The sequence below is a fragment of the Polypterus senegalus genome, chromosome 12, assembly GCF_016835505.1.
Source record: "Polypterus senegalus isolate Bchr_013 chromosome 12, ASM1683550v1, whole genome shotgun sequence".
NCBI lineage: Eukaryota > Metazoa > Chordata > Cladistia > Polypteriformes > Polypteridae > Polypterus > Polypterus senegalus.
In genome coordinates this window covers 12,721,373-12,735,545 of record NC_053165.1, presented here as the reverse complement: position 1 = coordinate 12,735,545, position 14,173 = coordinate 12,721,373, and the positions used below count along the sequence as shown (strand labels likewise).

Here is a 14,173-nt window from a genome sequence, read left to right as displayed (position 1 = left end):
CCGACAGTGGCATCATACCACTGAAATAAGTACCAAATTTCAGCCTTCTACCTACACTGGAAGTTGTAGAATTAGTGACGTTGGAGAGTTCAATATTGCAGCTGATAGTGGTTTCATACCACCGAAATAAGTACATACATTGGTTTCGGTTAGCGCAGGGAAGCCGTCTACCAAATTTTGTGAAGATGGGGCCATGAATAAGAAAGTTCAATATGGCGGACGTTGTTGACCGTTATGACCGTTACGCGTAGAATTTTGAAACGAAACCTGCTTAACTTTTGTAAGTAATCTGTAAGGAATGAGCCTGCCAAATTTCAGCCTTCTACCTACACGGGAAGTTGGAGAATTAGTGACGTTGGAAAGTTCAATATGGCGGCCGACAGTGGTGTCACACCACCAAAATAAGTACGTACATCGATTTTGGTTAGCGCAGGGAAGCCACCTACCAAATTTCGTGAAGATCGGGTCAGCCTTCTACCTACACGGGAAGTTGGAAAATTAGTGACACTGGAAAGTTCAATATGGCGGCCAACAGTGGCGTCATACCATCGAAATAAGTACGTACATCGGTTTTGGTTAGTGCAGGGAAGCCGCCTACCATATTTTGTGAAGATGGGGCCATAAATAAGAAAGTTCAACATGGCGGACGTTGTCGACCGTTATGACCGTTACGTGTAGAATTTCGAAATGAAACCTGCTTAACTTTTGTAAGTAAGCTGTAAGGAATGAGCCTGCAAAATTTCAGCCTTCTACCTACACGGGAAGTTGGAGAATTAGTGACGAGTGAGTGAGTGAGTAGGTGAGTGAGTGAGTGAGTCAGTCAGTCAGTGAGTGAGTCAGTGAGGGCTTTGCCTTTTATTAGTATAGATCAGTATTGTAATGGAGAATAATATCTGGCATACAGTTTGAAATATTTTGTGATTATTAATATCTAACAATTGACATCTTGTGTTAAGAATGACCCTGAGTTGCCTTTGAAAGCCTGCATATTGTAATCTTTTAAGTTAGCCAATAAAAGGTGTCATTTTGCTTGACTTCTCACCATATATCTAACAATATAAATGTTTAAACAAGCAGGGAAGTTAAAATCTCATTTTTAAAGGGAAGGATTTGTAGAACTAGTCATTGCTCTAGCACATTTATGACCCTACTAGATTAACTAAAACCTTTTGTTAAGTGCTTTTGAGCCATTTTGTTGAGGCAGGGAGTGGCGGGCAGCAGGTAAGTTGACCAAAGTGGGCCCAGTGTGTAGGGATACTTTACATTGTAAAGGCCAGTACCCCCAGGATGAAAGGACAGACTGGAAGAGATATATAGAATGTAGGACTCTACTCTAGAAAAGAAGCAGGTTTTGAAAAGGCAGTTTACGACCTAATTACCGGTGTATCCCATCTTGCTTGTGTATCTGGAACTACATTGGTGTATCCTACAAAACTGGAGGACATGAACAGGGCACAGCTGTACCGGGCTAGAATGGGGACAAGAGGGGTCTCAAGAAGCCTCAGGCCGAGGATATACTTTTTAGTGGTGCTGCATGATTAATGTCTTCATAAATGTATTTTGTGCCAAGTCCCACCTTTCGTAGCGTTGTCCTGTTTACATGGTGTGTGTGTGTGTGTGTCTATGTAAATATGCTCCCCTGGAAACAATGGTGGGGGAAGGATAACTCTGTAGAACTGTGGCCCTGCACGATAACTGGTCCTGTCAATTCTATCGCCTGCATCCGATCAGTCGTTATTTAAACAGAAGGACAGAAGAAAGAAAAAAACATCTCATTCTACTAGACCGCCATTCCACTACAGAGGCAGGAGAAAGCACCACTTCAAATCATTCACCCCTTTGTCTACCTGCCACTTTCAACGCCTGATAACAACAACTTTGCACCCCAGAGTTCTGGATCACACGCCACGTACCATGGATAAGCACGGTGAGACTGTTTCTTGTTGTTTGCAGAGAGGAAGCAAGTCATCATTTTCATCTGTATACTTTCCATAGGACTATTTTTCCAGCTGACCCAGGTTCACAAACATTATCCATTTTATTATTATTACTACGCTTATTTTAACTTCACCTGTTTGTTGTCTGGTACAAATCGATATTTAACCCACTTCCTATTGTCCAAATGACTTGAAATTTACTTACTCACTTTCTGATTACAATGCGTGAATCAATAATCAGTTTCACTAATTGATCAATTAATCAATTTTAATTAAGAAATTAAATTTTCATATGACGAATAATTCAAGATTTCACCAATAGATGGTGCTGGTAACAGATGGAAATATTAAAGGAAGTGTTAAAATATTGATTACAAAATTATACTAAAACAAACCCAAGACTAAAAAGTTGAAAATATATATCTATACTAATTAAAGGCAAAGCCCTCACGGACTGACTCACTCATCACTAATTCTCCAACTTCCCGTGTAGGTAGAAGGCTGAAATTTCCAGGCTTATTCCTTACAGCTTACTTACAAAAGTTGGGCAGGTTTCATTTCGAAATTCTATGCGTAACGGTCATAACTAGAACCTATTTTTCTACATATACTGTAATGGACTTCAGCTCGATGGCCGTGGGGGGCGGAGTCGAGTCCGATATCATCACGCCTCCCATGTAATCACGTTCAAAGAGCGCTGAACAGAAAACGCCATTTCACAATTGAGAAGGCAGCAAAAGATTATGAAGTGAGTGATGCATACAAGCATATTCATAAGTGCAGCTACTGTGGAAACAAAGCACGGTGTGAACCGTAAGTTTAAATTAAGTTTATAGACACACTCCCGCTACCCTTTGTTATGCCTACGACTAATGTGGTATTCGCGAGATACAAGTTTAATGAAAAGACACGCGGTATAAACGAGACTTTGGATCACTTTGTAATGGAGTTAAAATTGCTATAGCAAGAAACTTTTAAGTGCTGGGTCTTAGCTAACATTAAATAAACCCATTGACATCGCGAGATCGCACGAGCACAGCTGAGAAGCTTCGATGCATGTACTCCGAGCAGCTCACGTCAACTGACTTTGCAGGACTGGAAAAGATTAAATTAAGTTCATACACACGCTACCGCTAAATGTTCGCAGGCAATTTCCACAACTTAATCCCGGGAATGCCTGTTGAACATCTTACATTGACGAGTACCGATTTGGGTGGTGAACACTTCGATGAATGAAACCTGTTATCTTTACAACGTTTGACAAACACGGAATATAACTTGAACACAGCACATCCTCCAAATATGAACCTGATTGCAAGAAATAATGATAACCAAATCCTTGATGACAGCAACACTCATAACGGTCACAAAACTATTACTTTGACAATCATGTTACGTTATTTTTAAAATGTTTCCTTTTCTTAGCACAAGCACAGCTGAGAAGCTTCGATGCATGTACTCCATAACGCGTTAAAAAAAATAACGCATTTAATCACACTTTGCATTCTAGGCAAAGGGGAACTTTTGTCAATGCATGATTTCCTGGTACATCGATTACATTGATGCACACATCAGAGCTACAAAAATTTTAGAGTCTGAATAAAGCGTTGCTAGGACTGATCGGAGGAAAATTTCATTTCAAAAGACTACCCGGCGGAAGCCTTGATAAAAGCGTGGTTTTGTGCACACTAAGAAGCAAGCAAAATTAGATGCATTATAGAAGGCGGACTTTGTGGCTCTTACTGGGGATCATTGGACTTCCGTGACCGTTAGTAATTCTAATTACATCTAATTACAAAATGTTTAATGATCACACTGCTTTAGCCTAATGTACAAAATAATTTTGGCTAAGGTTACTCAGAGTTTAAAGGTGAAGCTGGTCAAATTACCTTTTATGTTTCGGCCTTATTTTTTACGAAGAAAAACTGCACTTTATGTTGAAATTTTTGTTATTATTATTTAAAGACAATACCATTCTGAAAATGTACTTAAAGTACTTAAAATACCACTTTATTTTTAAGTCTGCCCAATTTTAGCCAGGGATGATATTTTTGTTTCTGTTTTGAATTGAAATGCAGTTTAAAAGCATTTTTTTTCAGAAATTAAAAGAGCTTGAGTTTACAATATTCATGTCCATGTCTATTATTTGATTCTGTCGCCCACTAAAACCCTTTTAAATAAAAAAAAAACATTTGCGATTTGGGGCACATTTTCATGTGTGATTACATACGATTAGTCAAGATTAATTATTACACAGCCTCTAATTCATTAGATTAATTTTTTTAATCGAGTCCCACCCGTAATATATATATATATATATATATATATATATATATATATATATATATATATATATATGTATATGTATATATATGTGTGTGTATATATGTATATGTATATGTATGTGTTTATATATGCGTATATATGTATATATATATATATATATGTGTGTATATATTTTTATATATGTGTGTGTGTGTATATATTTATATAGCAATAGCAATGTCTCTAAATTGTATATCCGGTAAACCAAACCAAGGGGTTGGCGAGCGAAGCGAGCAGGGGGCAGAGCCCCCTAGTTGTTATTATTTATGAATATTATCAATAATGCATTGTTTAAATTGTAACTTAACTCCTGCTTGTCTTTTACTGCACCTAATTGCCTGAGGTTATAAATGTAGAAGGGAAGGTGGGGAGAAGTTATATGGTACAACACCTTCTAAACAGTGGTAAGTCTGTAAGATTTGAGGCATTCTGCAAAGGCTACAAATTAATAATACAAAAGGTGAAAGTAGAGCAATATAATTCACTACCAAGACAAAACAATGTGATACCTTTAAATATATTGCTTGTATTGCCTATGTGATAAATGGATGAAGAAAAGCACCATGCTGACCATTTAATTCTGATAATTTGCTTCAACACATCAAACCACTCATCAAACATCGATGCACACATGTTGATCTGCTGGAGCTACAATCCTGCCGTCATATGTTGATAGTAAACCAAAATGCTGACGTCACGTACCAAAACTTGCACACACATGCCAACCATATTTTTGCTGGGTACTGCAAGTCTCACACACTTCGAGTTCATTTCTGAGGATGTACTCAGAGGACGCGTCAATAGAATTTTGAAAACGTGTGTCAGTCATGATGCGTTGCGCGTACATGTGCAGAGCGTAAAGTATGAACTGACCCTCGGGATTCCTTTCAATGAAGGTTAATACAGAGTCTCTCTATGCCATATTCTATACATGGGAAAGCACAGGTCATACTGTCAGTTTGTGCCACTCCATTGTATTAAAATAAGTACATTCTTCAAATTTTGTACCTTTTGTCTTAGCATAATTTTGAGATATACCGTAGATCCCGTTATATAAACCAAGAATTTCGTCCTAGATTTTTGGCTTGGAGTTTGGGGGTCGGTTTATACAATGAGTATCGTTTCAAGATTTCCAGCGCAATGCCGGTTTTGCCGATGAATACGGAAGTAAATAATGACGAAACCACAGAGCCATCTTTCAGATGAAGAAGTAACTTTGCATGCCGGTACTTTAAATTAAATAAAGAATTTATTCAAAAAAGTGTTTTAGTTGTTGATTTTATTAATAAAATTTATAATAAATTATCGGGAAGTTTAAAATGAAATTTTTTGTTTTGATTTACGATCAACATCTTGCGTTACGAAACGGATGCGGTCACGTGTATCCGCTTGCGCGATTGTAAACAAACAACCGAGAGCGTTAGTAGCGTCAGTCGGAGCCCAGATACATGTGTTTGTGGATGTAATTTCCGTCATTGCAGTGATTTACCTATATATATAATTCATTAAGACCATGCAAGCAAGACACATAATTGCTAAGGAAGGAAGAGAAGGTAAAAGTAAGCGATCGCAATCAAACGAAGATGGACATTGTGTGGAAATATCTCCTCCCTTACTGCAGCCCAAAGATGTCAAATTAAATGGTGAGTACAGTATGAAATTGTTTCTAGAATAGAATGCCTTTTATTGTCACTATACGCATCTACAATGAGATTAAAAGCAGCTCCTTCAGTGCAGAAAAAAGTTCTGTATAGGGCTTGTATGGTTGTTTTTTAGCTTTAGCATAACGCCGGATCTGCGGCCCGCTTCTGCTTTCTTTCCCTCCTCCGTCTGTGTTGTCTCCTAGACCCGACAACAATCCACGGAGAGCCCGCTGGTCTCGCTATGTTGTCTGGGATGTTGTGCGTGTGATGAAAAACACTCGAAACAGATGTCTGGCTCTGGACACCGATGTCTATAAGGTTCTGAATGGTGTAGCGGATGTTCGCCAAACCGATCGTGCACAAACAAGGACAAAAAAAAAGTACAAAAACAACAAAAAAGTGCACTGAAAAGGAGAGCCCTGAGCCGCTGCGACCATGCCGCCATGCTCCTAGCTTAATCGAAGTAGGCTTGGCACTTTTATAACTTTTGGTTAGTACATTAGAAAAATGATTGGTGTTTTGGTAAATTATGCACATTATATTATATATCAAAAATGCCGGCAGTCTCAAATTCTCGCCGATAAACATTATAAATATACCCGAAGAGACACTTTTAAGGAAATTTAGAAAATTTTGCTTGGAGAAGGGGGTCGGCTTAAATACCGGTCATCGGCAAATACATGTAATTTAGTAGGTAGAGAAGGGGTTCGGCTAATATACCGGGTCGGCCTGTATTCCGGGATCTACGGTATATAACTAAACTGTTTTTTTTAGACCCAGAGAATCAGATTATCACATTAGTTTCTGTCTGCCTTCCTTTGAAAACTAAATATTATTATGTCCCAGCAATACCATTATTGGCACGGCTGTTTTGTGGCAGATGGGTCAGCCATTGCCTTGCAGGAGTGTGTGACACACATCGTCATCTGCACCACCTATATGTTCCGTTTTTTGCGAATCTAACGCATCAGTGTTTAGATAAAAATATTTCATGTGCAATTCACTGTGCCTTTCTACACTCGGCATTCCGACTTCCTTTACGTGCAATGGTTTTTGATTTTTGTCTTACTTCTCTGGCTCGGCGAAAGATCGGTTTGTTATTTTTTGGTAAAGACCCTTGCCTGGATCTTGGACTACATTTGATCTCCCGATCCTATAAATAAAATTCTTTGTCACCATCTCTTGTTGAGATGTACACGTTCATGGACCATGCTAAGCCACGCTGGACCATACTAAGATGGAGAGCCACCTTCTAGTAAGCATATGGATGCAGGATGAACTGCTACTTAGGTTATGATGGTATTTTTGTCACACTTATTTTACGATTTCAGGCATATTATCTATAATATACAAATAAATGTCCTACTTTTTTTCTTTACTTTTTTTCTTTGTGCTCTGGTACTTTAACTAACTGCCTGGGGTTTTAGATATAAAAGAAAGGAGAAAATATTGAACAGCAATAGCGGTCAACCCTGACAATGTGGTAAGAGCAAGAGCTTTGGGGCATTCTGATAAAGTCTATGAAGGGGCGAATAGGGTCACCTTAGGACCCCACCATGATAAAACAGGGTCATACCAAATACCCAGCTTTCATGGAATGGTGTCTCAACACCTATGCAGGTTTTTTCCAGGAGATCTTCTTCCATTGATCTAGCATAAGCACTTCTTTAGTGGAGTCTATTGAAACGTCTGTCATTTCTGCAATGACGAAGCAGCATGTGTTGGTCAACGGATCTCTTCTGCAATGTTAAGTTATTAATGTGCAATGCTGATGAGCTCTGAGGCCACCAGCTAAATTTCAGAAGTTATGGCCCAGCGATGGACGGGCACCCTATTGAGATCCTGCCTTAGGCCCTATGCTAGCTGGGATAGGCTCCAGCAGACCCCCACAACCCTGTTCAGGACTAAGCGGGTTAGAAAATGACTGACTGACTGTTTCCATGTGACACAAGTACAGTGGAACCTCGGGTCATGACCATAATTCGTTCCAAAACCCTGGCCGTAAACCGATTTAGTCGTGACCCAAAGTAATTTCCCCCATAGGATTGTATGTAAATACAATTAATCCGTTCCAGACCATACAAACTGTATGTAAATATATTTTCTTTACAGATTTTTAAGCACAAAAATAGTTAATTATTCCATAGAATGCACAGTGTAATAGTAAACTAAATGTAAAAACATTGAATAACACTGAGACAAACACCCAGGCTCCCTGCTCAGCAGCTCACTCTCTCTCAGCTGCACGTGAGCCTGCGCTCGCGCTCTCTCTCTCTCTCTCTGCGCTCGCGCTCTCTCTCTCTCTCTTTTTCTCGCTCTCTCTCAGCTGCACGTGAGCCTGCACTCACGCTCTCTCTCTCTCTTTTTCTCGCTCTCTCTCAGCTGCTCGTCTCTTTCTCTCTTTTCTCGCTCTCTCTCAGCTGCACATGAGCCTGCACTCACGCTCGCTCTCTCTCAGCTGCACGTGAGCCTGCGCTCGCGCTCTCTCCTGCACTGGCTTTCTCCTCCGGCTTCCTGCCTTCTCCTGCAACCTCCTGTTCTTTCCTGTTCTCTTCTCTTTCCCTTTAGCCGACTTGTGCTTCTATTTAGTTTAGTTAATTATTCCATAGAATGCACAGTGTAATAGTAAACTAAATGTAAAAACATTGAATAACACTGAGACAAACACCCAGGCTCCCTGCTCAGCAGCTCACTCTCTCTCAGCTGCACGTGAGCCTGCGCTCGCGCTCTCTCTCTCTCTTTTTCTCGCTCTCTCTCAGCTGCACGTGAGCCTACGCTCGCGCTCTCTCTCCTGCACTGGCTTTCTCCTCCGGCTTCCTGCCTTCTCCTGCAACCTCCTGTTCTTTCCTGTTCTCTTCTCTTTCCCTTTAGCCGACTTGTGCTTCTATTTATGAAGAGGCGTGGTAGTCATGGCAATCAGCAGGTCCTGGGAACAATTAAGGATGCAGACCACTTCTCACATGTGCACTTAGGTGAGAAATGCCCACATCACAAACTCCTCAGGAACCGCTTCAGCCACACACCACCACGCTAAGCCTTTATTAAAACTGGCCTTTTTGATGGGAGCTGTGGACCCCCTTATACCACAGGAGGAAGCTGGGTTGAGAGGAGGTTACAGTTTTGATGGAGAGTCCCTCTGCCGTGATGCACCGAGAACAATGTACAGTACAGGGAGAGGCTGAACACGTGCGGAAATCATTCGGAGTGTACGAACCGGAAGGGAAACTGGCTTGTTCGTATACCAAGTGTGTGGTCGTGAACAGATCCAAAAGTTTGACAAGCTTTTTTGTTGTAACCCGATTTGTACGTGTTCAGAGACGTACGTGAACCGAGGTTCCACTGTAGTTAAAATGGCTACACCTGCCAACACATCATACAATAATTTTCAAAATTTTAAAAAAGTGTTCTAGAAGCTCAGAACCTGAACAGAAGCCTCTGTAGCCACTTAAGTCGCCTGACTGGATGAAATGTGAGAGCTGCAAGTTGGCTGGCCAGATCCACATAACTGATCCAAAAAGTGTCTGATTAGAGAGTCACGTGGGAAAGCCATGATTTAAATGGTCAACGGGATTCAGCAGCAGGAAGTCTTGGACCTAAAATGTTGTTCCGAAACATGAAGCTGAAAATTGCTTGAAAGACCAGACTTATTGTAAGGCAGAGATAAAAAAAGGAAGGCTCCGTCCTTCACTGACCAGCGCCGCGAGTTGCTCACGATCACCCCGTTGTCAATGGAGAAGTTGTCTGTTGGAAGTCCAGCGATGTTCCAGGCCCGAATCATAATTGGATCTCCAAGAGTCTTACTCAGAGAAAAGTCATCAGAAGATGGAATTTGTTTTGACTGAAGAATAAAGAAAACAAAGAGATCAAGAAGAAAATTAGATAATACAGAAAAAAATATAAAGTACTGTGCAATACAATGAAACAAGATGGCGCGATAATGCAGTGGTTAGCGCAGCTGCCTCATAATCTGCATGGAATTTGCATTTTTTTTAAAACCAGATTTCTTCTCATTTTCAAAAACACAAGCCTTTTATGTTATTAGGGGATGCATAATTGGCCATGCACGAGTGAGTGTCCCACCGGGGTCCCACAAGCCTGGGTATATTGAGGAGGGTTGCACCAGGAAGGGCTTCCGCCATAAAATCGGTGCCAAATCAGACATGCAGATGAGAAACAGAATGTCCATACCGGATCGGTCGAGACCCGGGTTACCAACGACTGCCACTGATGCTTCTGTGCAGCCGGTTGTCGGTGGAAGTGATGCTAATGACGGGTGAAGAAGGCGAAGGAGAACAAGTGGGTTCAATGATAATGGTAGAGGAGGAAGGGAAAGTGGGGTTATGGGTTATTGAGTGTAGATGGATGGGCAGAAATAGCATAATTATCCACTTAAAAGGAAATCTGCAACAGAATAAAGTGTTCAGAACGTTAAGGGGTCTGAACACTCTCTGAACGGACAGTACGTTGGGAGGGAAAGGTGCATTTTTAAAGGGTGTTGAATAAATCCTTTCTTTAATCCCATATTTCCTTTGTCTTGACCATTGTTGGGTTTTAGTTTGATATCCCATGGATTGGGAGGGGGTCAGTACTTTTTGCAATTCTTTCATTTTAGTTTGACCTAATGTGTATAATTCTAGCTATGATGTGCTCGTAACCGTTGGAGGGTGAACTGAGAATCTCACTTAAAGAGGCAAACCTGAGCCTTTTACATTTACTTCTTTGGCCGACACCAACATTTGAGTTACAAGCCAAGTCAAGTTGGGGAGCATGCACTGGTACAGTGTGTTGCCGCACCCACTACACGACGAAACAACTTGGGATCCCGGTTTGCAACCCCCCAGGCAGACACGCGGTCCAGTCCCACCCTCCGGAAATGACCCTCTATCTGCTGCAGCCAGGTGTTATGTGGGGGACCCCTTGGTCTGGTCCAGCCACTCGGGTCCCCAACAATGAGGATCTTACAAGCTGGATCACCCTTGGGGAAATGTGCCACATGGCCGTAGTGCCGTAACTGACGCTCCCTCACAATGCAGGTAATTTGCCTCATTCGGGACTCCATGAGCAACACAAAGTCAAACCAGCGGCACCCAAGGATTCCCTGAAGAGACACAGTACTGAAGGAGTTCAGTCTTCATCTTAGGTCACTGGATAGCATCCATGTCTCAAAAACAGGAAGCACCAGGACTCTAAAGACTTGGACCTTCGTCCTTTTGCATAGATATCGGGGGTGCCACACATCCCCGTTCCAGTGACCTCATGACCCCCATGCTCTCATAATCCATCTACTGACTTCACAGGATGAGTCACCAGAGACATGAATGTCACTGCCAAAGTAAGTAAACCTCTCGACGACATCGTCACTCTCTCCGCACACAGACCTACTGCTGATGGCTGTGCCCAAGAGGTCATTAAAGGCCTGGATGTTGATTTTTATCAGGATACTCGCAAGCCCAGACCCTCAGACCCCTCATTCAGTCTCTTGAGCACCCCGGTCAGAGCCTCCATTGACTCCGTGATTATCACAGCATCGTCAGCAAAGTCAAGATCCGTGAATCTGTCTTCGCCAACAGATGCCCCACAGCCGCTGGACCCCACCACATTACCCAACACCCAGTCCATACAAGCATTGAACAGAGTAGGAGCAGAACACACTGCTGATGAACCCCAGAATCAACTGGGAAAAACGCAGAGATCCTGCCTCCACTCTGCACAGCACTCACAGTACCAGGGTACAGGCCGGCCATGACATCCAGCAACCTTGAGGGGATTCCACAAAGTCTCAGGATGTCCCACAACGGCAGCTCGATCAACGAATTAAACGCTTTATGAAAATTGACAAAGGCTGCAATGAAACTCTGTCGATATTCATGCTTGCGCTCCATGAGAACCCTCAGTGCTAGGATGCTGTCGATGGTAGACTTCTTAGGAATAAAACCAGACTGTTCCAGTTGCTGGTAAGTGAGCAAGTGATCACGGATCCTATTGAGGACAACCCTATCAAGGACCTTACCTGGCACAGAGAGCAGTGTTATCCCCCTGTAGTTGCTGCTGCAATCTAGGCGATCACCCTTCCTTTTCTAGATAGGGATGACAAGTCCCGTTTTCCAGTCAATTGGGATGATGCCAGTCTCCCAAATGGAAGCAAAGACTGCTTGCAATGCCAAGAGGACAGCCTTACCACCAGCCTGGAGAAGTTCACCCCAGGTACCACATATCCCTGCAGCCTTTTCCTCCCCTCAGCTGGTTCACCACCTGTGCAATCTCAGTGAGACTGGGGGCTTCACAACTAATTGGAGGATCAGCCTCAAGAACCGTGGACCCAGAGATACACTTAGTTACGTTTCTTTCCATTTTTTCCAATTGGAGTACAGGCAGGTGAAGCGACTTGCTCAGGGTCACACAGGGGCAGTGATGGGATTTCAAACCCTGAGGTTGTGGGTTCGAAATCCAAAGCCTTAATCACTGCACCACACTGCCTGCTATGAATGATACTGGGCAAGCTGTGTGTGAAAGGGGGTCTGAAGGTGTAGTTCTTTCAGTTTATGGATTAGATCAGATGACCACAAATATCTGATATTTCTGAAGGTTTAGTGGTTTCATCTTCTGACTTTAACTCACCTTGCAAAGGTTGGTCCAGGACTTGGTGCACTCCTGACGAAAGGCTGCAGTGAAAGCCCCAAGATAGGCTATGACGCCTGCTGATATCAACACGTCGCCAGTCAGGTTATCATAGATGCCCTGAAGGTCTTCTGCAGCTTTTGACCATCTGCAAAGAAAAAAAAGAAATTAATAAAATGTAACTTTATAATAACTACAGTGGCAAGCAAAGCTGGCATACTTACAGTGCCCTCCACAATGTTTGGAACAAAGACATGCTTTTACTTGATTTACCCCCCTACTCCGCAGTTTAAAATTATAAATCAGACAACGCAGACCTTGTTGATTACTGTGCACATTGCAGACTTTCATTGAAGGGGATCTCCATACATTTCAGTCACATCGTGTAGAAATGACAACACTTTCCACAATGACCACACAACATTCTCGTAATTGCCGACGCCACACTGATCTGCCTGTCCATCTCTGATTCCCTTCTTCCCTCACTAGATCCCCAGATACTTAAACTCCTACATTTCAGGCAGCACCTTCTCCCCAACCTGGAGATGGCACTTCACACCATGACCTCAGACTTGGAGGTGCAGATCCTGACCATTTCATAACGCGGCTGCAAACCACCCCAGTGCACATCAGAGGTTGCATTAGCCTGCAGCAGCTCTTTACCCTCGGGAGAATTCTCAAGGTTTCATGGGAGTGAGCCCAACCAATCTACATGCATTTTGTGGAACTAGAAAATGGCATATGGTGTCCTGGGTGGGAGTGCTTTGGGAATTTGGTGCACCAGGTCTGATGATAGATAGATAGATAGATAGATAGATAGATAGATAGATAGATAGATAGATAGATAGTTGTGAAAGGTACTATATAATAGATAGATAGATAGATAGATAGATATGAAAGTCACTATAGATAGGATATAGATAGAAGTCACTATAGATAGATAGATAGATAGATAGATAGATAGATAGATAGATAGATAGATAGATAGATAGATAGATAGATAGATAGATAGATAGATAGATACTTTATTAATCCCAAGGGGAAATTCACATACTCCAGCAGCAGCATATTAAATTAAAGAGTGATAACAATGCAGGTATAACAGACAATAACTTTGTATAATGTTAACGTTTACCCCGGGGGGAATTGAAGAGTCGCATAGTGTGGGGTCTCCTCAGTCTATCAGTGGAGCAGGACGGTGACAGCAATCTGTCGCTGAAGCTGCTCCTCTGTCTGGAGATGATCCTGTTCAGTGGATTCTCCATGATTGACAGGAGCCTGCTCAGCGCCCGTCGCTCTGCCACAGATGTCAAACTGTCCAGCTCCCTGCCTACAATAGAGCCTGCCATCCTCACCAGTTTGTCCAGGCGTGAGGCGTCCCTCTTCTTTATGCTGCCTCCCCAGCACACCACAGTGTAGAAGAGGGTGCTCACCATAACCGTCTAATAGAACATCTGCAGCATCTTACTGCAGATGTTGTAAGACGGCAGCCTTCTAAGGAAGGTCCGTAAACTACTTGAGCGAAAGAGTTTGGTTCACATTGCCGGCAGTACGTCAACATATGGTAAGAAATGTGTAAAAAAAAAAGCAGCATTTTTGAGTGGAGTATTCCTTTGAGATACCTCGGTGAGATGACTATTAAAAATCGCC

At 42.3% G+C, this 14,173-nt stretch overlaps 1 protein-coding gene across 1 annotated transcript in view; it reads right to left on the bottom strand.

The window, feature by feature from the left end:
• dnah12 (dynein, axonemal, heavy chain 12) overlaps positions 1-14,173 on the bottom strand; it is a 192,529-nt gene that overhangs the window by 48,785 nt on the left and 129,571 nt on the right. Inside the window, exons 55-56 of the mRNA XM_039771336.1 lie at positions 12,524-12,671; positions 9,598-9,743 (exon numbers count right to left, since the gene is read on the bottom strand). Coding sequence (XP_039627270.1) covers positions 9,598-9,743; positions 12,524-12,671 — 294 coding nt within the window. The remainder of the gene's footprint in view (positions 1-9,597; positions 9,744-12,523; positions 12,672-14,173) is intronic.